The following is a 24454-nucleotide window of genomic DNA, read 5'->3' on the forward strand; positions in this document are numbered from 1 at the left end:
GGCCACTTTATAAACTAGAGGATGGAGCGGAGTGGCCCCTAAATGGAAGTATTAATTATAACACCATATTACAGTCAATGTTGTTTTTGTGGAAAGAAGGAAAACAGGATGAAATGTTGCATATTGATGTTGTTTCAGCATCTTGGAGGGAAAAGGTATGGAATTAAGTTGGCCCCTGACTGAGCCTTTGGTGTTGGCATTAGAAAACTACAGGCAGGAGAAAGATAAAAGAAGTGTTAAAAGGTTTGTTGAAAGTGTTAAAGGTATTCGAAGTTGAATGAGCAGGGAAAGGTGATGTAGGCATTGTCTAAGTAACAGTCTAGAAGTTTTGGTATATTTGCGTATTTGCTGTGGTGTTTGTTCAGTTTCCCAAGCATCGGGGAGGGGGGAACAGCCTGCTCCACCAGGGGCCTCTCCAGTGGCTGCAGGGGGGCTTCGGCTCCAGCGCCTGGAGCGCCTCCTCCCCCTCCTTCTGCACTGACTTTGGTGTCTGCAGGGGGGGGTGTGTGTGTGTGTGTAAATGCCTGAAGTAACTAGGAAAATAAAACTAACATTCACACTTTTAAGGAAAAGGTACAGCATTGAAGAGGCTTTCAGGGTAGGGCATAACTGCATTACCTGAGCGTTCCCTAGGCTCCCAACCTTAGATGCTATTGCGCTGGGGAAACTTGGTGTGCTAGCCCTAAGGAACACCACGGAGCGTGGAGTGGAGTGGAGACACCACAGCTAGGCTCTGTAATCAGGTGGGGCCTCGATTGTTCTTGTGCACAAAGCTGCACTGTTTGCCACCCTAAGCCAAAGACCTGTCATGTTTTGACAAATGCTGTACCCTGGTGTACTTTTTGCTCATTATAATATCATTATAATACCAAAACACACCTCCATCCCAAAAGCTACCCGCCTCCAAGGTGCGACCACCCCTCACTGAGCATGCGCTCTGAATTTCTTGGAGCCTATTACTTTAAACGGAGACGAGAAAACTTTACACCAATCATAACTAAGATATGCTTGACTAGAGCCACTCAAGCTCCACCTAAAAGATAGAAAATAATATAAATTGGCCCAAGAGAGAGGGGATGTTAGGGAAGATACCATCGTCAGGGGAGATACCATCCCGAGGACATACAACATCCTTAGGACCTCCTGACTCCTGGGATCAGTCGACGGGCTGAGCCTCTCTTCCCCCCCCCATTGGGACGCCTTTGGGTGAGATCTGAATATTTGCTTATAAATCTCTATAGAGTCTTTGATCCTTTTAACGCGTTTGTTTCTAGGCTGCGCACCTGTAACACCTGTAACACCTACAACACCTATAACATCTGTAACATCTATAACACCTATAACATCTGTAACACTTATAACACCTGTATAACATCTATAACATCTATAACACCTGTGTATTTCATGCATACTAGCTTGCTTTTGCAGATAGTCACTATCACCGGCAATCCAAAAGAACCTGATTATCTGTTGCTGTAATAAACCATACTTGATTGCATTGTGATAGCTCTCATTAATGCAACTAGGGTGAGGGTGGTTATCCGTGATAGCTCAGTGTTCTGAATCTAACCAGACCCCCAGACGGTTAATGCATTTTTGGTGAATGTCTGAGCGGACCCCCAATTTTGGTGAATGTCCGACTGGTTCAGTACTCTGAATCCAACCGGGCCCATAACGGTTAATCAGCTACACCCCTTTAACGCGACAGTAAAATTGGCGTAGTCGGCAGGATTGCTATGGATAAACTACTGCAAAAATATAAATGTGCCCCTTCCCAGGCAGGGAAGGAGTTTTCCCAAAAGTTTTGGAAAGATGAGGAGAAAGTGGTAGAGCGCATTGAGCAGTGTCAGGCTTCACGAAAGATTGGTCAAAGAAAGGGTAAAAGTGTGATTTGTGCTGTGTTAGGAGCTTGTTTGTCTTGTGCTCGGCAAGAAGCTAAGGAAACTCCTGCTCCCAAAGTGATCTCTGATGCGGAACATACAGCTTTGAAATCAGAGATTGATGTGTTGAAGTCATCATTGGCCTTTGAAAGGGAGACAGGAAAAACATTAGGAATAAGAGTGGATAAACTTTTGGATGAAAATGATAAACTTGTGCATGAGAATAATCATCTTAAACAATTGCTGGAGAGGGTTAGTCATCTGTTAAATAAAGTACAGCCTTGTGCTCCGGTCAAGCAGATTCGTAGATTGCTGCATAGTGTAGAGCCTGAAAGCTGGGACAGTGATTTCTGGTCTGACAGTGATGACGGTGTTGAAGAGATTTCTGATTCTGAACCCCAATCCATTTCCTTGAGACCTTTGGTTAAGACTGAGACTACTGTTGATGATAATGATGAAATCCGCACTACTGTGCGAAAGATTCCGTTGCCACCAGCAGAGTTGGTTAAAATACAGGAGAAGTTCTCAAGGTGGTCAGGGGAATCAGAAGTTGAGTATGTGTGTCGAGTTTCTCTTAGAGGAGATCGAATGATGTTGAGTGAGGAAGAGGTAGGAGGCTTTTGGGGACCTGGAGTATTTTTAACCACCACACCAGGAGCTAACCTGGCTGTAGCAGTACAGAAAGCAGCCTGCATTCAGGCGATATATGAAAGAGATGAATTAAGGAAATCCCCGATGTTAGCTCCTATTGATCCAATTCGGTTAACCCCTCTCATCCGTGGACTCCCTGATTGTCTTAAGGTGTTTGTAGCAAACACCCAAGATCACATACTAGCTGCTTGTAGGGATGATGATAGTGGTTGTAGGCAAAATTCTAACTCCCCTATTCCCACCTGGAGTGAATTGGTACAAGACATAGATAAGTACGGACACCGAATGGGCTGGATTAATTCATCCAGTATTAAATCCCAAGACCACTCTCGGCGAGTCCGCCAAATCCACACTAAAAATCCCAGATATCCCAAATTCAAAGAGAGGTTGAAAGCTAATAGGGAATGAGGTGAGTTGTGGTGTCAGCAAAAAAACTCATCCCCGGGGAGGGCAATGAGCCACCCTGCTTGGTGGGTATTAACAATTCAATGGCTCTCTAATGAACACTCTGACCCTATCATTGCTATTCCTGTTGAACCCCCAAAAATATTGGTAAATTTTCTTATTGACACTGGGACCCAAATGTCAGTAATTACACATGAGACAGCACAAACCCTGAGCATAACACCTGGTCAACACAGGGTTAAATTCACGGGAATCAATGGTGTGGAAAAACAATGCCCCACTGCAAAAAATTTCACTCTGGTTGCCAGAGGAACAAAAATTATCCAGGGTAGAACTATTAGTTGGTGCTGCATACACTAATATTTTAGGATTTGACATACTTCATGGTCATATGTGGAAACTCCCTGATGGAACTGTGTGGAGTTTCGTGACACTTCAAAGGGATTCAGGCACCATGAGACTGAGCCTGTTACAAACATCCATACCCTTATCCCCTGCTAAAATCATTAATGATCGGCAATATCTGTTGTCAGCAGCAGCACTTATGGGGATTCACGGGGTGGTAACAGAATTGGAAAAAAGAGACATTATTAAAAGGACCCATTCACCTTACAATTCACCAGTGTGGCCAGTAAAGAAACCAACCAGGCAATGGCATTTTACAGTGGATTACAGACAGCTGAACGCTAACACTACACCTTTGACTGCCGCAGTTCCAAACATGGCAGAGATAGTGAAAGCCCTCTGTGTTTCTAACAGTAGCAATAGTGCTAACTACTCCCAAATATTTCTATGCATGGGAAATCAAAGATTGCTATTTCACCCTCTTTCTAACCCTGCCGGTTGAATACAACCGAGCATATTTTATTTTCTTTTGTGTTCACAGGAACCCTGAGCGAACTGTATAGGGACAGCTGGAAGATGACGAATCAACAGTTTGGATTAATGATGCTATGCTTTACCCTGACCTTGATGCAATTGCAGACCTTAAAGGAAACTTAGCTACTGTGGCTGTGCATGGAGCTGAGGTGTTTCACCATGGCATTTAACCATGTATTGTCACAGTATAGCACAGTCACTGGAACATCTCAAAACAGAAAGGACCTAAATCTCTCTACTTTAGTTCTACATGGAAACAAAATATTTTCAAAAGATGAATGGAGTTGGAACAATTCTCTACGAATGGCTGAACTTTAAGCCATGTCTGGACAAACAATACAAATTGGTTGCCAAATAACTAAAATAACTGAACCAAATTTTGATTGCTGGTACAATTTTACTTTCACCAAACCTATAATTGTGTACTGTCTCTGAGGCTACAGAGGCACAGAATTATATGAAGCCTCTGCCCCTGCAGATATTTGAAAACGAACCGACTCAGCCTCCCATTGGTCTAACTCCTTCCATCTTCAACACAGGTCCTTACATAATTAAAAATGTGGGACAACAACAAATTCTCTTTAACCCTAGTTGGTCCCTAAAAAGGGTAGAGCTAGCGCTGCACATTAATATCTCTGAAATTAACTCGAAATGTACCACCTTTCTGAGGACTGCCTACACCGGCTGGTTAGCATGGTTACATGGACGTTCTCTAAAACAATCTCAGCGCGTGCCACGGGATGCAACTGGGTTATTAGGGACAGGATTAGGTATATTAAATAGCATTGATGCTGAGGTCTTAATGAGTAGAATAACTGCTACTACAGATGACCTAAGGAAACTGGAACAACCAATAAAATCATCCTTATTGGCTTTAGGAAAATGATCATCAATTAATTATAAATGCCCTTGGAAAAGCCCAAGGCAATACCTCCCTTGCCTTGAGCTGTATCCAAGCGCAGTTATGGATACAATCTGTAGCAGCAGCTATTATTATTAGGGAGAAGGAGGAACTTTGCCCACTGAAATTCAAAAATTGATTTGGGATAATGCTTCAGAATTTGAAAAAGAATTTCAAGCTTGGTGTCAATTAGTCAACTTTACCCATTAAAATGATCAAATTGTTGCCTTTATACTTACTCAATCACAATGGAACTATACTTTATCCTAAAGAGCATAAAGTATGGGCCCATCAAAAGGGAGGAAAGTGGCAAACAATTGATGTAAATGCATGCATTGTGCGTGAACAAAAAGGTTTCATCTGTGAAAGTAACACGCTGGAATCTCAAGACATTTGTCTTGACACTCAGCAAAATATTTGCCACTTCGAGATACATCCTAATGAAACCCTTGAAACTGTACTTGTATATATTGGGAAAGGTTGTGTTTGTATGAGAACTCATTGTGATTCTATAGTCGTAGATGATATAGTGGTAGATACCAATAATCACTCTAATGTTTGTGTTTGCAATTTTACCAAAATTCTAGGATGTGATTTTAAATACTCAGTTCCTGTCACTTCTTATCAACTTATTGCATCTAATTATATTCTGCTTCATGAACTGCTGCCTACTCCTATTGGAATGAACCTCACCTTGGTGAAGAAATTGCTGGTACATGAGGACCTGAAGCAGCTGATGACACAAGTCCAAGAAAATGGATAAAAGACTCTGATTACTGTCCATCATGATGCACAAGAAATACATCGAGTGATGGAAAGAGTGAAGAGAGATGAGAGACACCGTTGGTGGGACACTTTGTTTGGATGGTTGCCAGCTGCCAAGGGAATCTTCAACAAGATGCTTCACCCTGTTATTGTTCTGCTAATACTCACTGTGTTATGTTTTATACTGACAATTAGTTTGTATGTTAAACTCTGGTTTATGATGAAACGTTTAGCATCCCTACACAATGTACATACATTCAATAAACCTCATTCCGAGAATGTATGTGATATCCCCGACATATTCCAACTGTCGTGAAGCTTGAGTGACTATAGTCACGGGGTGGATTATGTGGTGTAAATGCCTGAAGTAACTAGGAAAATAAAACTAACATTCACACTTTTAAGGAAAAGGTACAGCATTGAAGAGGCTTTCAGGGTAGGGCATAACTGCATTACCTGAGCGTTCCCTAGGCTCCCAACCTTAGATGCTATTGCGCTGGGGAAACTTGGTGTGCTAGCCCTAAGGAACACCACGGAGCGTGGAGTGGAGTGGAGACACCACGGCTAGGCTCTGTAATCAGGTGGGGCCTCGATTGTTCTTGTGCACAAAGCTGCACTGTTTGCCACCCTAAGCCAAAGACCTGTCATGTTTTGACAAATGCTGTACCCTGGTGTACTTTTTGCTCATTATAATATCATTATAATACCAAAACACACCTCCATCCCAAAAGCTACCCGCCTCCAAGGTGCGACCACCCCTCACTGAGCATGCGCTCTGAATTTCTTGGAGCCTATTACTTTAAACGGAGATGAGAAAACTTTACACCAATCATAACTAAGATATGCTTGACTAGAGCCACTCAAGCTCCACCTAAAAGATAGAAAATAATATAAATTGGCCCAAGAGAGAGGGGATGTTAGGGAAGATACCATCGTCAGGGGAGATACCATCCCGAGGACATACAACATCCTTAGGACCTCCTGACTCCTGGGATCAGTCGACGGGCTGAGCCTCTCTTCCCCCCCCCATTGGGACGCCTTTGGGTGAGATCTGAATATTTGCTTATAAATCTCTATAGAGTCTTTGATCCTTTTAACGCGTTTGTTTCTAGGCTGCGCACCTGTAACACCTGTAACACCTACAACACCTATAACATCTGTAACATCTATAACACCTATAACATCTGTAACACTTATAACACCTGTATAACATCTATAACATCTATAACACCTGTGTATTTCATGCATACTAGCTTGCTTTTGCAGATAGTCACTATCACCGGCAATCCAAAAGAACCTGATTATCTGTTGCTGTAATAAACCATACTTGATTGCATTGTGATAGCTCTCATTAATGCAACTAGGGTGAGGGTGGTTATCCGTGATAGCTCAGTGTTCTGAATCTAACCAGACCCCCAGACGGTTAATGCATTTTTGGTGAATGTCTGAACGGACCCCCAGGTGGTTAATACGTTTTTGGTGAATGTCTGAGCGGACCCCCAATTTTGGTGAATGTCCGACTGGTTCAGTACTCTGAATCCAACCGGGCCCGTAACGGTTAATCAGCTACACCCCTTTAACGCGACAGGGGGGTTTCTCGCTCTCCCAACTGCTGTTGAGCAGCAGGTTTTTGTTTGTTTCTTTGTTTGTTTTTTTTTGTGGATGTGCTCTCACAGAGGCATGGACTGTGTTGCTATGGCTTGGCTCTGGGCAGCAGTGGGCCCCTTTAGGGCCAGATGAACTTGTCCCTTATCTACCACGGGGAGGTTTCTGGTTTTTTTTTGTTTTGTTTTGTTTTTTTTCCACGGGGGCTGCCACTGCAGTTTCCCACCCCCCACATCCCTCACACCCCCCGAACCTTGCCATCAAACCCAATATACTGGGGCAGCTAAGTCATTACTGACTTGTAAAGTATCAGGAATTAAATTAACTAATGAAACCCTAAATGTGATGGGGGTAGAAGGGACTGGGATAACAGTGCCACTTTTGGGGGATACCAAGCTGAGACTAGGGGATAAAATGATCACTGGGCAATTATTGTATGTATCCAAGGCAGAGACTAACTTGTTGGGAAGGGATTTGATGATTAAATTGGGCATTCTACTAGTAAATTGTTAGACTGGAATAACAGTGTTATTAATGGAGTGCTCTCTGGCCCTGAGAGCAAACATATTCACCTCTGACTGGAAAGACCCTGAAATGGGGGCAGAAGCAACAATATAGGTGGACAATTTTACCTCAGGGGTTTACAGGGCCACCTATCTATTTGGGTAAATTCTAAAAAAGATTTTGGAGCAATTACAACCTCCCAAGGAGGTATTAATGTTACAAATATGTGGATCATTTTAAGGAAAATCAATACTCCCTGATGGGAGAGAAATGCTGAATAAAGTGATAATGAGGCAAATATTAACTGTTTTACATCAGAAGAGTCATTGGGAGGTGCAAGCAATGTGTGATGTTGTTCTAAGAAAGCATGTCTATGTAGGAATACATACTTTAGGGAAGCACACATGTAGAGGATGTACTACTATATGTCAAAGGGTAAATAAAAAGGTCTTCTGTAACCTATCTAGAGGGGGATGGGAGCCAGGGTTTTGACCTTTCCAAAGTATACAGGTAGACTTTACTGAGTTACTTGTCTGTCCTAATTGACCACGTGACTGAATGGGTGTAAAGCTTTACTGCAAGGGTTAAAGCAGGCCTTAGAGATTGAGTGGGATTTTCACAGCCCCTGGCACCCCTCCTCTTCTGGAAAGGTAGAGCGAATGAATGGTGAAATTAAGAAACAACTAACAAAACTTGTGCTGGAAACTAAGGCTTCTTGGGTAAAATGCTTACCCCTTGCACTGTTAAACATATGGACACAGCCCAGAACTGATGTAGGAATTTCTCCTTTTGAAATGCTATATGGTATGCCCTATGACTTGGAATTGCTACTTGATCACCCTCAATTCTAATTAAGACTTGGAAAGAGACTGCTTTAACACCACGATGGGGAAGGCCCCTATGTTGTTTTGCTTACCACAGAAACGGCTATTCGAACTGCGGAGAAAAGATGGACGCATGCCAGCCGTGTGAAAGGACCAATCCGGGAAGGTAAATGGGAGGCAGCTCCAGGCCCTGACAACTTGAAGCTGACACTAAGACGGACTCGATAAGTATTGTATATTATCTGTGTATCGTGGGAAGGGGAGGAGGCCCTGTTTTGAAGGCTCCCTAGTAGGTTCCCCTGAAGAACACTGCTGCTGCCAAGAAGAACCGATACCTTGTAGTTCGCTGCAACCGAACTGACAAGCGAGGCAGAGAAGTGAAACGGTGGGGGACTGAGAGGCCGACAATTTAGATGGGTTCTGACCACCTCCTACGATACATGGGAGTCAGTATCATCGTTTTGGTCAGCTATGGGTCTGCGCATCCCCATCAGCCTTTTAAATGGAGCTTGATCAGATGGAAGGATCAATTCGTCATCCAGCAAACAATGACAGCAGGTGCCCCCAGTTTCTGCATCACATTATGTGACCTGGTGTCAGTGCAGCCATGCTTCAACCGATCAGGATTTTATTTCTGCCCAAGTTCTAACACAGGAAAGGGGTACTGTAATTACCCGAACATGTATTATTGTGCATACTGGGGGTGTGAAACCATTGCTATGGACTGGACACTCGGGGCTGGTCGGAATAAATTCTTACAAGTGGCATATGGGCCGCAAGGTTGTAATCAACAAGCAGGTCCCCATTACAGGTGGTGAGGGCATGGTATAGGGTATACAGGAACCTTCCATGAAATAAAGAAATTTGCAAGGTTCTATATATAAATATAACAAACTTGGACGATACTAGCTGGGTACTAGGAAAAATGTGAGGTGTCAGATTTTACAAACACAGAACAGATAGGGGAGGACTCATACTAATAAAAAGGAGGATGCTGATAGGCCCCAGGCAGTAGGACCAAATGAGGTATTGTCAGAAAATGTCCAGGGAATCCAGCCTGCAGAAAATACTACAGTGCCAACCCTCGGCAGCCCTACGAGCTCAGGTAAAGCCGAGAATGATAACATAGCTGAGAATAACATATGGGGGGGTCATGAATGCCAGCTACCAATTATTAAACAAAACAAACCCAAATGTAACAAAACACTGTTGATTATGCTTTAGTATAAGGCCTTCATATTATGATGCTATTGGGAATCCTGGGGAGCCCTCCCGCACAAACGAGAACAAGCTTCTACAATGCAGTTGGGGAAAAGACATAAGGGTAGCACTAACACAAGTCACTGGAGGTGGTAGGTGTGTGTGCATGGTTCCTAGTGGGAAGTGTCACCTATGTAATATCATGGAGAATGGAAAACAATCAGCCGAGTGGTTAATCCCAGCCAACAACGCTAGGTGGGTTTGTTTGTGAGTGGGCGTAACTCCTTGTCTATCACTAAAACTCTTTAATGCATCTCGTGATTTCTGTATACAGGTGATAATTATACCAAGGATTCTATACCACCCTGAAGATTATATGTACACCCAGACACAGTGGAAAGTCATCATCTAGAAAGATGGGAACCATTCACGGCTCTAACTTTGGCCACCCTAATAATCCTGGGAGGAGCTGGAGTGGGGACCAGGGTAGCCTCATTGGTTAAACAAAATCAAGAATTTACTTCCTTATGCATTGCTGTGGACGAGGACCTGACCCAAACTGAACAATCCATCTTGGCCCTGGAAAATCTATCAGGTTGCTTTCAGAGGTAGTGTTACAAAATCGTAGGGGATTAGATTTGGTATTTTTTACAACAGGGCGGGCTGTGTGCAGCCCTGAAAGAGGAATGCTGTGTGTATGCTGATCACACTGGAGAGGTAAGAGGTACAATGGCAAGACCCAGGGAAGGGTTGAAAAAAAAAAGGAAACGGGAGAATGAAGCCCGACAGAGCTGGTACGAATCTTGGTTTAATTATTCACCTTGGCCTACTACTTTATTATCAACAATAACAGGACCTTTGTTGTTCTTAATAATAGCACTAACTTTTGGACCATGTATTTTTTAATAAATTGATTGCAATTGTAAAGGGACATTTAGAAGCGGCACATGTAATGCTCATACATGCCAGATACGAGCCAATAAGTACCAAAGAAGGAATCGAGGAAACATTAGTTCTTAGTAGCCAGGCATTGCCGAGATTCAATGAACAAAATGAGTAACTAAAAGAAAAAGGAGGGATTGTAATACACAATAAATGTTTGTTCATTGTCTTTTGTATTATAAAAACAAGGAGTTCTGTTTGAGGAACGGGAGTTGTGAAAACTCCCTGCTGAAGTAAGGAGCTGTATAATGCTTGGCTAGACACTATGAAAATTCTTTTGCTTAATGTAAAAAAAAAGAAAACCCCCCTCCCCTTCTCTCCTTCTGCATCTCAGTTGTCTCTTTTGTTTAAAGACACTGCTGCAAAGCTCATGTAACCATCTCCTGATAAGTTGCTAAACTACTGTATCAACATCCTGCCTTCCTGTCTCACGCTGGGCCAACATGAGCAAATAAAAAAAAAGTTGAACCACAAGGCCGAGGAAGACTACGGCCTTCATCTTCACGACCACCAGAGGGACAGAGACGACCCCCTAGCAAAAGCGTGCGCAGCCGCAGAATATAATAGGATGTGCTGCATAATCCTGAAATCACCAATATATAAAAAGGGACACTGGCGGGGGTGAGGTGCGCGCCGTTGGCGGAGCAGAGACTCCCCGGACACCCAGCGCTGTTTTGCTTGCTGTTGCTTACTCAATAAATTCCTTCCAATTATTAATGCAAAGCTCTCTGAAAATTAATTAAGGGGGCAACTTATAACAGGTGTTTGCCCACGTGCTGGCACCAAGGGCTGCTGGTGGCCTCTGAGAAGAAGCCGGTATCGGCCCCATGCATTGTGACAATGCCGGTTCCAGAGGCACTGCCGCAGGGCAGGACAGAGACTGGCAGCCAGGAAGGCGGTGCCTCGGGAGAAAGCATGCTTGGCAAGGACCGCCAAACAGGGCAACCTGCTGCTCAGCAGTGGGGAGTGAGGAGGAGAAAGTGTGAGAAACAGCTGAGCAAAGGCCAAGGTGAGAGTCGGAGCGGGAGGAAGGAGGGGGAGGAAGGCTTTGGGGGGTCAGGATGAGCAAGAGGAGGAGCAGGAGGAGGAACGGGAGGAGGAGCAGGAGGAGGAGGAAGAGCAGGGGGCGGTTCTGGCGCCAGAATCAAAATTCTAATGCAGCGCAACCCTTGGAAGAGAGCACGCCGGCGCGGGTCGATGTGTCCTGAGGGAAGCTGCAGGCCCCAGAGAGCACGCACAAGAGCCTGCAGGGCACCGTGCATGGGTAAAGCAAGCCGTCCTTCACTGCCTGCACTTCTGGCAGCTTTGGAGTTTCTTTTTAGCAAATGTCCCATCGGAAGAGCCCCTGCAGAGTCTGGGCCTTTGAGCCCTGTTGGTAGGTTGCTGCACGCTCTCTGATGCTGTGGACGCTTGCGTAAGTTTGGCCCTGCATCTTCAGTATTCTGTGTGGCTTTAAGGCATGGAAGGCAAGGCACCGCCTCCCGCATCCCTGCTGACATACTTGCGGACTCGCAGCTGACTTGTGTCCCTCACCGAGAAAAGAAGGCGCATGTGAAGAAGCATGCACGAGCCATCAGTGCCCCACAGCTTCATACGCCATAAGCACAGTCACGATGCGCAGGCCACCTCTTCTCTCACATTCCGGGCAAAGCACAGGAACAGTCCACCTGGTTGTCTTGAAATGCGCACACACCCCCTCCCCAAAACTGACACCTAAACCCCTTCCACACCCCAAATTCACAGTTGCAGGACCCTTTGCTTCTGCGTGGTGTCCTGTGGAGCACCTGCTACCACTTGGCCGGTCAGATCGCGAGCACTGCAGCAGGCACAGGTGCCGCTTCTGCTGCTAGCACAGCTCCACAGCGCCACGGCTGCAGCCTGAAGCTCTTGCCGGCCACCAGCTGGAGGCGCTGGGCATACACCGCATGGCAGGGCGGGGAAAGGGCCATTTGCCAAGGGCCGGACTAAGCTGCTGAGTGGCCCTCCTGGATTTGGGATGGGCCAGGACAGGGAATCTCTCCCACCACCCTCCAGTGGCCAGCACCATTTTGTTTCATGCCGCATTCTACAGTGAGGAGCCGCCATTTTGTGAAAGCGCCCAGCCCACCTGTTGCCGTGCCGCTCCCTGATTGGCTTAGCCAGCTTTGTTTATAAAACCCTGTCATCTTCTCATTCCTCCCTCTGATTGGCTGCCTGCTTCCAGACCGGGAAGGTCTCACGTGTAGGAAATGTTTATGTTTCTCTAGAGCCGTGCTGGGTGTTTGCCCACGTGCTGGCACCAAGGGCTGCTGGTGGCCTCTGAGAAGAAGCCAGTATCGGCCCCATGCATTGTGACAATGCCGGTTCCAGCGGCACGGCCGCAGGGCAGGACAGAGACTGGCAGCCAGGAAGGCGGTGCCTTAGGAGAAAGCATGCTTGGCAAGGACCGCCAAACAGGGCAACCTGCTGCTCAGCAGTGGGGAGTGAGGAGGAGAAAGTGTGAGAAACAGCTGAGCAAAGGCCAAGGTGAGAGTCGGAGCGGGAGGAAGGAGGGGGAGGAAGGCTTTGGGGGGTCAGGATGAGCAAGAGGAGGAGCAGGAGGAGGAACGGGAGGAGGAGCAGGAGGAGGAGGAAGAGCAGGGGGCGGTTCTGGCGCCAGAATCAAAATTCTAATGCAGCGCAACCCTTGGAAGAGAGCACGCCGGCGCGGGTCGATGTGTCCTGAGGGAAGCTGCAGGCCCCAGAGAGCACGCACAAGAGCCTGCAGGGCACCGTGCATGGGTAAAGCAAGCCGTCCTTCACTGCCTGCACTTCTGGCAGCTTTGGAGTTTCTTTTTAGCAAATGTCCCATCGGAAGAGCCCCTGCAGAGTCTGGGCCTTTGAGCCCTGTTGGTAGGTTGCTGCACGCTCTCTGATGCTGTGGACGCTTGCGTAAGTTTGGCCCTGCATCTTCAGTATTCTGTGTGGCTTTAAGGCATGGAAGGCAAGGCACCGCCTCCCGCATCCCTGCTGACATACTTGCGGACTCGCAGCTGACTTGTGTCCCTCACCGAGAAAAGAAGGCGCATGTGAAGAAGCATGCACGAGCCATCAGTGCCCCACAGCTTCATACGCCATAAGCACAGTCACGATGCGCAGGCCACCTCTTCTCTCACATTCCGGGCAAAGCACAGGAACAGTCCACCTGGTTGTCTTGAAATGCGCACACACCCCCTCCCCAAAACTGACACCTAAACCCCTTCCACACCCCAAATTCACAGTTGCAGGACCCTTTGCTTCTGCGTGGTGTCCTGTGGAGCACCTGCTACCACTTGGCCGGTCAGATCGCGAGCACTGCAGCAGGCACAGGTGCCGCTTCTGCTGCTAGCACAGCTCCACAGCGCCACGGCTGCAGCCTGAAGCTCTTGCCGGCCACCAGCTGGAGGCGCTGGGCATACACCGCATGGCAGGGCGGGGAAAGGGCCATTTGCCAAGGGCCGGACTAAGCTGCTGAGTGGCCCTCCTGGATTTGGGATGGGCCAGGACAGGGAATCTCTCCCACCACCCTGCAGTGGCCAGCACCATTTTGTTTCATGCCGCATTCTACAGTGAGGAGCCGCCATTTTGTGAAAGCGCCCAGCCCACCTGTTGCCGTGCCGCTCCCTGATTGGCTTAGCCAGCTTTGTTTATAAAACCCTGTCATCTTCTCATTCCTCCCTCTGATTGGCTGCCTGCTTCCAGACCGGGAAGGTCTCACGTGTAGGAAATGTTTATGTTTCTCTAGAGCCGTGCTGGGTGTTTGCCCACGTGCTGGCACCAAGGGCTGCTGGTGGCCTCTGAGAAGAAGCCAGTATCGGCCCCATGCATTGTGACAATGCCGGTTCCAGCGGCACGGCCGCAGGGCAGGACAGAGACTGGCAGCCAGGAAGGCGGTGCCTTAGGAGAAAGCATGCTTGGCAAGGACCGCCAAACAGGGCAACCTGCTGCTCAGCAGTGGGGAGTGAGGAGGAGAAAGTGTGAGAAACAGCTGAGCAAAGGCCAAGGTGAGAGTCGGAGCGGGAGGAAGGAGGGGGAGGAAGGCTTTGGGGGGTCAGGATGAGCAAGAGGAGGAGCAGGAGGAGGAACGGGAGGAGGAGCAGGAAGAGGAGGAAGAGCAGGGGGCGGTTCTGGCGCCAGAATCAAAATTCTAATGCAGCGCAACCCTTGGAAGAGAGCACGCCGGCGCGGGTCGATGTGTCCTGAGGGAAGCTGCAGGCCCCAGAGAGCACGCACAAGAGCCTGCAGGGCACCGTGCATGGGTAAAGCAAGCCGTCCTTCACTGCCTGCACTTCTGGCAGCTTTGGAGTTTCTTTTTAGCAAATGTCCCATCGGAAGAGCCCCTGCAGAGTCTGGGCCTTTGAGCCCTGTTGGTAGGTTGCTGCACGCTCTCTGATGCTGTGGACGCTTGCGTAAGTTTGGCCCTGCATCTTCAGTATTCTGTGTGGCTTTAAGGCATGGAAGGCAAGGCACCGCCTCCCGCATCCCTGCTGACATACTTGCGGACTCGCAGCTGACTTGTGTCCCTCACCGAGAAAAGAAGGCGCATGTGAAGAAGCATGCACGAGCCATCAGTGCCCCACAGCTTCATACGCCATAAGCACAGTCACGATGCGCAGGCCACCTCTTCTCTCACATTCCGGGCAAAGCACAGGAACAGTCCACCTGGTTGTCTTGAAATGCGCACACACCCCCTCCCCAAAACTGACACCTAAACCCCTTCCACACCCCAAATTCACAGTTGCAGGACCCTTTGCTTCTGCGTGGTGTCCTGTGGAGCACCTGCTACCACTTGGCCGGTCAGATCGCGAGCACTGCAGCAGGCACAGGTGCCGCTTCTGCTGCTAGCACAGCTCCACAGCGCCACGGCTGCAGCCTGAAGCTCTTGCCGGCCACCAGCTGGAGGCGCTGGGCATACACCGCATGGCAGGGCGGGGAAAGGGCCATTTGCCAAGGGCCGGACTAAGCTGCTGAGTGGCCCTCCTGGATTTGGGATGGGCCAGGACAGGGAATCTCTCCCACCACCCTGCAGTGGCCAGCACCATTTTGTTTCATGCCGCATTCTACAGTGAGGAGCCGCCATTTTGTGAAAGCGCCCAGCCCACCTGTTGCCGTGCCGCTCCCTGATTGGCTTAGCCAGCTTTGTTTATAAAACCCTGTCATCTTCTCATTCCTCCCTCTGATTGGCTGCCTGCTTCCAGACCGGGAAGGTCTCACGTGTAGGAAATGTTTATGTTTCTCTAGAGCCGTGCTGGGTGTTTGCCCACGTGCTGGCACCAAGGGCTGCTGGTGGCCTCTGAGAAGAAGCCAGTATCGGCCCCATGCATTGTGACAATGCCGGTTCCAGCGGCACGGCCGCAGGGCAGGACAGAGACTGGCAGCCAGGAAGGCGGTGCCTTAGGAGAAAGCATGCTTGGCAAGGACCGCCAAACAGGGCAACCTGCTGCTCAGCAGTGGGGAGTGAGGAGGAGAAAGTGTGAGAAACAGCTGTGCAAAGGCCAAGGTGAGAGTCGGAGCGGGAGGAAGGAGGGGGAGGAAGGCTTTGGGGGGTCAGGACGAGCAAGAGGAGGAGCAGGAGGAGGAACGGGAGGAGGAGCAGGAGGAGGAGGAAGAGCAGGGGGTGGTTCTGGCGCCAGAATCAAAATTCTAATGCAGCGCAACCCTTGGAAGAGAGCACGCCGGCGCGGGTCGATGTGTCCTGAGGGAAGCTGCAGGCCCCAGAGAGCACGCACAAGAGCCTGCAGGGCACCGTGCATGGGTAAAGCAAGCCGTCCTTCACTGCCTGCACTTCTGGCAGCTTTGGAGTTTCTTTTTTGCAAATGTCCCATCGGAAGAGCCCCTGCAGAGTCTGGGCCTTTGAGCCCTGTTGGTAGGTTGCTGCACGCTCTCTGATGCTGTGGACGCTTGCGTAAGTTTGGCCCTGCATCTTCAGTATTCTGTGTGGCTTTAAGGCATGGAAGGCAAGGCACTGCCTCCCGCATCCCTGCTGACATACTTGCGGACTCGCAGCTGACTTGTATCCCTCACCAAGTAAAGAAGGCGCATGTGAAGAAGCATGCACGAGCCATCAGTGCCCCACAGCTTCATACCCCATAAGCACAGTCACGATGCGCAGGCCACCTCTTCTCTCACATTCCGGGCAAAGCACAGGAACAGTCCACCTGGTTGTCTTGAAATGCGCACACACCCCCTCCCCAAAACTGACACCTAAACCCCTTCCACACCCCAAATTCACAGTTGCAGGACCCTTTGCTTCTGCGTGGTGTCCTGTGGAGCACCTGCTACCACTTGGCCGGTCCGATCGCGAGCACTGCAGCAGACACAGGTGCCGCTTCTGCTGCTAGCACAGCTCCACAGCGCCACGGCTGCAGCCTGAAGCTCTTGCCGGCCACCAGCTGGAGGCGCTGGGCATACACTGCATGGCAGGGCGGGGAAAGGGCCATTTGCCAAGGGCCGGACTACTCTGCTGAGTGGCCCTCCTGGATTTGGGATGGGCCCGGACAGGCAATCCCTCCCACCACCCTGCAGTGGCCAGCACCATTTTGTTTCATGCCGCATTCTACAGTGAGGAGCCGCCATTTTGTGAAAGCGCCCAGCCCACCTGTTGCCGTGCCGCTCCCTGATTGGCTTAGCCAGCTTTGTTTATAAAACCCTGTCATCCTCTCATTCCTCCCTCTGATTGGCTGCCTGCTTCCAGACCGGGAAGGTCTCACGTGTAGGAAATGTTTATGTTTCTCTAGAGCCGTGCTGGGTGTTTGCCCACGTGCTGGCACCAAGGGCTGCTGGTGGCCTCTGAGAAGAAGCCGGTATCGGCCCCATGCATTGTGACAATGCCGGTTCCAGCGGCACTGCCGCAGATCATGACAGAACTCAGCTGCCGAGAAGGCGGTGCCTCGGGAGAAAGCATGCTTGGCAAGGACCGCCAAACAGGGCAACCTGCTGCTCAGCAGTGGGGAGTGAGGAGGAGAAAGTGTGAGAAACAGCTGAGCAAAGGCCAAGGTGAGAGTCGGAGCGGGAGGAAGGAGGGGGAGGAAGGCTTTGGGGGGTCAGGATGAGCAAGAGGAGGAGCAGGAGGAGGAACGGGAGGAGGAGCAGGAGGAGGAGGAAGAGCAGGGGGCGGTTCTGGCGCCAGAATCAAAATTCTAATGCAGCGCAACCCTTGGAAGAGAGCACGCCGGCGCGGGTCGATGTGTCCTGAGGGAAGCTGCAGGCCCCAGAGAGCACGCACAAGAGCCTGCAGGGCACCGTGCATGGGTAAAGCAAGCCGTCCTTCACTGCCTGCACTTCTGGCAGCTTTGGAGTTTCTTTTTAGCAAATGTCCCATCGGAAGAGCCCCTGCAGAGTCTGGGCCTTTGAGCCCTGTTGGTAGGTTGCTGCACGCTCTCTGATGCTGTGGACGCTTGCGTAAGTTTGGCCCTGCATCTTCAGTATTCTGTGTGGCTTTAAGGCATGGAAGGCAAGGCACCGCCTCCCGCATCCCTGCTGACATACTTGCGGACTCGCAGCTGACTTGTGTCCCTCACCGAGAAAAGAAGGCGCATGTGAAGAAGCATGCACGAGCCATCAGTGCCCCACAGCTTCATACGCCATAAGCACAGTCACGATGCGCAGGCCACCTCTTCTCTCACATTCCGGGCAAAGCACAGGAACAGTCCACCTGGTTGTCTTGAAATGCGCACACACCCCCTCCCCAAAACTGACACCTAAACCCCTTCCACACCCCAAATTCACAGTTGCAGGACCCTTTGCTTCTGCGTGGTGTCCTGTGGAGCACCTGCTACCACTTGGCCGGTCAGATCGCGAGCACTGCAGCAGGCACAGGTGCCGCTTCTGCTGCTAGCACAGCTCCACAGCGCCACGGCTGCAGCCTGAAGCTCTTGCCGGCCACCAGCTGGAGGCGCTGGGCATACACCGCATGGCAGGGCGGGGAAAGGGCCATTTGCCAAGGGCCGGACTAAGCTGCTGAGTGGCCCTCCTGGATTTGGGATGGGCCAGGACAGGGAATCTCTCCCACCACCCTGCAGTGGCCAGCACCATTTTGTTTCATGCCGCATTCTACAGTGAGGAGCCGCCATTTTGTGAAAGCGCCCAGCCCACCTGTTGCCGTGCCGCTCCCTGATTGGCTTAGCCAGCTTTGTTTATAAAACCCTGTCATCTTCTCATTCCTCCCTCTGATTGGCTGCCTGCTTCCAGACCGGGAAGGTCTCACGTGTAGGAAATGTTTATGTTTCTCTAGAGCCGTGCTGGGTGTTTGCCCACGTGCTGGCACCAAGGGCTGCTGGTGGCCTCTGAGAAGAAGCCAGTATCGGCCCCATGCATTGTGACAATGCCGGTTCCAGCGGCACGGCCGCAGGGCAGGACAGAGACTGGCAGCCAGGAAGGCGGTGCCTTAGGAGAAAGCATGCTTGGCAAGGACCGCCAAACAGGGCAACCTGCTGCTCAGCAGTGGGGAGTGAGGAGGAGAAAGTGTGAGAAACAGCTGTGCAAAGGCCAAGGTGAGAGTCGGAGCGGGAGGAAGGAGGGGGAGGAAGGCTTTGGGGGGTCAGGATGAGCAAGAGGAGGAGCAGGAGGAGGAACGGGAGGAGGAGCAGGAGGAGGAGGAAGAGCAGGGGGCGGTTCTGGCGCCAGAATCAAAATTCTAATGCAGCGCAACCCTTGGAAGAGAGCACGCCGGCGCGGGTCGATGTGTCCTGAGGGAAGCTGCAGGCCCCAGAGAGCACGCACAAGAGCCTGCAGGGCACCGTGCATGGGTAAAGCAAGCCGTCCTTCACTGCCTGCACTTCTGGCAGCTTTGGAGTTTCTTTTTAGCAAATGTCCCATCGGAAGAGCCCCTGCAGAGTCTGGGCCTTTGAGCCCTGTTGGTAGGTTGCTGCACGCTCTCTGATGCTGTGGACGCTTGCGTAAGTTTGGCCCTGCATCTTCAGTATTCTGTGTGGCTTTAAGGCATGGAAGGCAAGGCACCGCCTCCCGCATCCCTGCTGACATACTTGCGGACTCGCAGCTGACTTGTGTCCCTCACCGAGAAAAGAAGGCGCATGTGAAGAAGCATGCACGAGCCATCAGTGCCCCACAGCTTCATACGCCATAAGCACAGTCACGATGCGCAGGCCACCTCTTCTCTCACATTCCGGGCAAAGCACAGGAACAGTCCACCTGGTTGTCTTGAAATGCGCACACACCCCCTCCCCAAAACTGACACCTAAACCCCTTCCACACCCCAAATTCACAGTTGCAGGACCCTTTGCTTCTGCGTGGTGTCCTGTGGAGCACCTGCTACCACTTGGCCGGTCAGATCGCGAGCACTGCAGCAGGCACAGGTGCCGCTTCTGCTGCTAGCACAGCTCCACAGCGCCACGGCTGCAGCCTGAAGCTCTTGCCGGCCACCAGCTGGAGGCGCTGGGCATACACCGCATGGCAGGGCGGGGAAAGGGCCATTTGCCAAGGGCCGGACTAAGCTGCTGAGTGGCCCTCCTGGATTTGGGATGGGCCAGGACAGGGAATCTCTCCCACCACCCTCCAGTGGCCAGCACCATTTTGTTTCATGCCGCATTCTACAGTGAGGAGCCGCCATTTTGTGAAAGCGCCCAGCCCACCTGTTGCCGTGCCGCTCCCTGATTGGCTTAGCCAGCTTTGTTTATAAAACCCTGTCATCTTCTCATTCCTCCCTCTGATTGGCTGCCTGCTTCCAGACCGGGAAGGTCTCACGTGTAGGAAATGTTTATGTTTCTCTAGAGCCGTGCTGGGTGTTTGCCCACGTGCTGGCACCAAGGGCTGCTGGTGGCCTCTGAGAAGAAGCCGGTATCGGCCCCATGCATTGTGACAATGCCGGTTCCAGCGGCACTGCCGCAGATCATGACAGAACTCAGCTGCCGAGAAGGCGGGGCCTCGGGAGAAAGCATGCTTGGCAAGGACCGCCAAACAGGGCAACCTGCTGCTCAGCAGTGGGGAGTGAGGAGGAGAAAGTGTGAGAAACAGCTGTGCAAAGGCCAAGGTGACAGTCGGAGCGGGAGGAAGGAGGGGGAGGAAGGCTTTGGGGGGTCAGGACGAGCAAGAGGAGGAGCAGGAGGAGGAACGGGAGGAGGAGCAGGAGGAGGAGGAAGAGCAGGGGGTGGTTCTGGCGCCAGAATCAAAATTCTAATGCAGCGCAACCCTTGGAAGAGAGCACGCCGGCGCGGGTCGATGTGTCCTGAGGGAAGCTGCAGGCCCCAGAGAGCACGCACAAGAGCCTGCAGGGCACCATGCATGGGTAAAGCAAGCCGTCCTTCACTGCCTGCACTTCTGGCAGCTTTGGAGTTTCTTTTTTGCAAATGTCCCATCGGAAGAGCCCCTGCAGAGTCTGGGCCTTTGAGCCCTGTTGGTAGGTTGCTGCACGCTCTCTGATGCTGTGGACGCTTGCGTAAGTTTGGCCCTGCATCTTCAGTATTCTGTGTGGCTTTAAGGCATGGAAGGCAAGGCACTGCCTCCTGCATCCCTGCTGACATACTTGCGGACTCGCAGCTGACTTGTATCCCTCACCAAGTAAAGAAGGCGCATGTGAAGAAGCATGCACGAGCCATCAGTGCCCCACAGCTTCATACCCCATAAGCACAGTCACGATGCGCAGGCCACCTCTTCTCTCACATTCCGGGCAAATCACAGGAACAGTCCACCTGGTTGTCTTGAAATGCGCACACACCCCCTCCCCAAAACTGACACCTAAACCCCTTCCACACCCCAAATTCACAGTTGCAGGACCCTTTGCTTCTGCGTGGTGTCCTGTGGAGCACCTGCTACCACTTGGCCGGTCAGATCGCGAGCACTGCAGCAGGCACAGGTGCCGCTTCTGCTGCTAGCACAGCTCCACAGCGCCACGGCTGCAGCCTGAAGCTCTTGCCGGCCACCAGCTGGAGGCGCTGGGCATACACTGCATGGCAGGGCGGGGAAAGGGCCATTTGCCAAGGGCCGGACAAAGCTGCTGAGTGGCCCTCCTGGATTTGGGATGGGCCAGGACAGGGAATCCCTCCCACAACCCTGCAGTGGCCGGCACCATTTTTTTTCATGCCGCATTCTACAGTGAGGAGCCGCCATTTTGTGAAAGCGCCCAGCCCACCTGTTGCCGTGCCGCTCCCTGATTTGCTTAGCCAGCTTTGTTTATAAAACCCTGTCATCTTCTCATTCCTCCCTCTGATTGGCTGCCTGCTTCCAGACCGGGAAGGTCTCACGTGTAGGAAATGTTTATGTTTCTCTAGAGCCGTGCTGGGTGTTTGCCCACGTGCTGGCACCAAGGGCTGCTGGTGGCCTCTGAGAAGAAGCCGGTATCGGCCCCATGCATTGTGACAATGCCGGTTCCAGCGGCACTGCCGCAGGGCAGGACAGAACTCAGCTGCCGAGAAGGCGGGGCCTCGGGAGAAAGCATGCTTGGCAAGGACCGCCAAACAGGGCAACCTGCTGCTCAGCAGTGGGGAGTGAGGAGGAGAAAGTGTGAGAAACAGCTGTGCAAAGGCCAAGGTGACAGTCGGAGCGGGAGGAAGGAGGGGGAGGAAGGCTTTGGGGGGTCAGGACGAGCAAGAGGAGGAGCAGGAGGAGGAGGAAGAGCAGGGGGTGGTTCTGGCGCCAGAATCAAAATTCTAATGCAGCGCAACCCTTGGAAGAGAGCACGCCGGCGCGGGTCGATGTGTCCTGAGGGAAGCTGCAGGCCCCAGAGAGCACGCACAAGAGCCTGCAGGGCACCGTGCATGGGTAAAGCAAGCCGTCCTTCACTGCCTGCACTTCTGGCAGCTTTGGAGTTTCTTTTTTGCAAATGTCCCATCGGAAGAGCCCCTGCAGAGTCTGGGCCTTTGAGCCCTGTTGGTAGGTTGCTGCACGCTCTCTGATGCTGTGGACGCTTGCGTAAGTTTGGCCCTGCATCTTCAGTATTCTGTGTGGCTTTAAGGCATGGAAGGCAAGGCACTGGCTCCCGCATCCCTGCTGACATACTTGCGGACTCGCAGCTGACTTGTATCCCTCACCAAGTAAAGAAGGCGCATGTGAAGAAGCATGCACGAGCCATCAGTGCCCCACAGCTTCATACCCCATAAGCACAGTCACGATGCGCAGGCCACCTCTTCTCTCACATTCCGGGCAAAGCACAGGAACAGTCCACCTGGTTGTCTTGAAATGCGCACACACCCCCTCCCCAAAACTGACACCTAAACCCCTTCCACACCCCAAATTCACAGTTGCAGGACCCTTTGCTTCTGCGTGGTGTCCTGTGGAGCACCTGCTACCACTTGGCCGGTCAGATCGCGAGCACTGCAGCAGGCACAGGTGCCGCTTCTGCTGCTAGCACAGCTCCACAGCGCCACGGCTGCAGCCTGAAGCTCTTGCCGGCCACCAGCTGGAGGCGCTGGGCATACACCGCATGGCAGGGCGGGGAAAGGGCCATTTGCCAAGGGCCGGACTACTCTGCTGAGTGGCCCTCCTGGATTTGGGATGGGCCAGGACAGGCAATCCCTCCCACCACCCTGCAGTGGCTGGCACCATTTTGTTTCATGCCGCATTCTACAGTGAGGAGCCGCCATTTTGTGAAAGCGCCCAGCCCACCTGTTGCCGTGCCGCTCCCTGATTGGCTTAGCCAGCTTTGTTTATAAAACCCTGTCATCTTCTCATTCCTCCCTCTGATTGGCTGCCTGCTTCCAGACCGGGAAGGTCTCACGTGTAGGAAATGTTTATGTTTCTCTAGAGCCGTGCTGGGTGTTTGCCCACGTGCTGGCACCAAGGGCTGCTGGTGGCCTCTGAGAAGAAGCCGGTATCGGCCCCATGCATTGTGACAATGCCGGTTCCAGCGGCACTGCCGCAGGGCAGGACAGAACTCAGCTGCCGAGAAGGCGGGGCCTCGGGAGAAAGCATGCTTGGCAAGGACCGCCAAACAGGGCAACCTGCTGCTCAGCAGTGGGGAGTGAGGAGGAGAAAGTGTGAGAAACAGCTGTGCAAAGGCCAAGGTTAGAGTCGGAGTGGGAGGAAGGAGGGGGAGGAAGGCTTTGGGGGGTCAGGACGAGCAAGAGGAGGAGCAGGAGGAGGAACGGGAGGAGGAGCAGGAGGAGGAGGAAGAGCAGGGGGTGGTTCTGGCGCCAGAATCAAAATTCTAATGCAGCGCAACCCTTGGAAGAGAGCACGCCGGCGCGGGTCGATGTGTCCTGAGGGAAGCTGCAGGCCCAAGAGAGCACGCACAAGAGCCTGCAGGGCACCGTGCATGGGTAAAGCAAGCCATCCTTCACTGCCTGCACTTCTGGCAGCTTTGGAGTTTCTTTTTTGCAAATGTCCCATCGGAAGAGCCCCTGCAGAGTCTGGGCCTTTGAGCCCTCTTGGTAGGTTGCTGCACGCTCTCTGATGCTGTGGACGCTTGTGCAAGTTTGGCCCGGCATCTTCAGTATTCTGTGTGGCTTTAAGGCATGGAAGGCAAGGCACTGCCTCCCGCATCCCTGCTGACATACTTGCGGACTCACAGCTGAGTTGCATCCCTCAACGAGAAAAGAAGGCGCATGTGAAGAAGCATGCACGAGCCATCAGTGCCCCACAGCTTCATACCCCATAAGAACAGTCACGATGCGCAGGCCACCTCTTCTCTCACATTCCGGGCAAATCACAGGAACAGTCCACCTGGTTGTCTTGAAATGCGCACACACCCCCTCCCCAAAACTGACACCTAAACCCCTTCCACACCCCAAATTCACAGTTGCAGGACCCTTTGCTTCTGCGTGGTGTCCTGTGGAGCACCTGCTACCACTTGGCCGGTCAGATCGCGAGCACTGCAGCAGGCACAGGTGCCGCTTCTGCTGCTAGCACAGCTCCACAGCGCCACGGCTGCAGCCTGAAGCTCTTCCCGGCCACCAGCTGGAGGCGCTGGGCATACACCGCATGGCAGGGCGGGGAAAGGGCCATTTGCC

The 24454-nt window shown here is 51.4% G+C and overlaps 1 protein-coding gene and 1 long non-coding RNA gene across 5 annotated transcripts; both read left to right on the forward strand.

Moving 5' to 3' along the window:
* Positions 1-1066: 1066 nt before the first annotated feature.
* Positions 1067-11273, forward strand: LOC137848175 (uncharacterized). The gene is made up of 2 exons (XR_011091203.1): positions 1067-1206; positions 3823-11273. It is a non-coding gene; the product is annotated as an uncharacterized lncRNA (long non-coding RNA).
* LOC137848174 (uncharacterized) lies at positions 1204-11273 on the forward strand. Of its 4 annotated transcripts, XM_068667134.1 has the most exons (3): positions 1204-6525; positions 8512-8580; positions 9949-11273. In XM_068667134.1, the coding sequence occupies exon 1, from the start codon at positions 1737-1739 to the stop codon at positions 2937-2939; it is 1203 nt and encodes a 400-aa protein (XP_068523235.1). In that variant the 5' UTR covers positions 1204-1736; the 3' UTR covers positions 2940-6525; positions 8512-8580; positions 9949-11273. The 4 variants fall into 4 exon arrangements, with proteins under 4 accessions (XP_068523235.1, XP_068523233.1, XP_068523234.1 ...); XM_068667132.1 differs by having other exon boundaries at positions 1204-8580; XM_068667133.1 differs by having other exon boundaries at positions 8512-11273.
* Positions 11274-24454: the final 13181 nt, after the last annotated feature.

This window comes from Anas acuta, chromosome Z (genome assembly GCF_963932015.1).
Source record: "Anas acuta chromosome Z, bAnaAcu1.1, whole genome shotgun sequence".
Classification (NCBI taxonomy): Eukaryota; Metazoa; Chordata; class Aves; order Anseriformes; family Anatidae; genus Anas; species Anas acuta.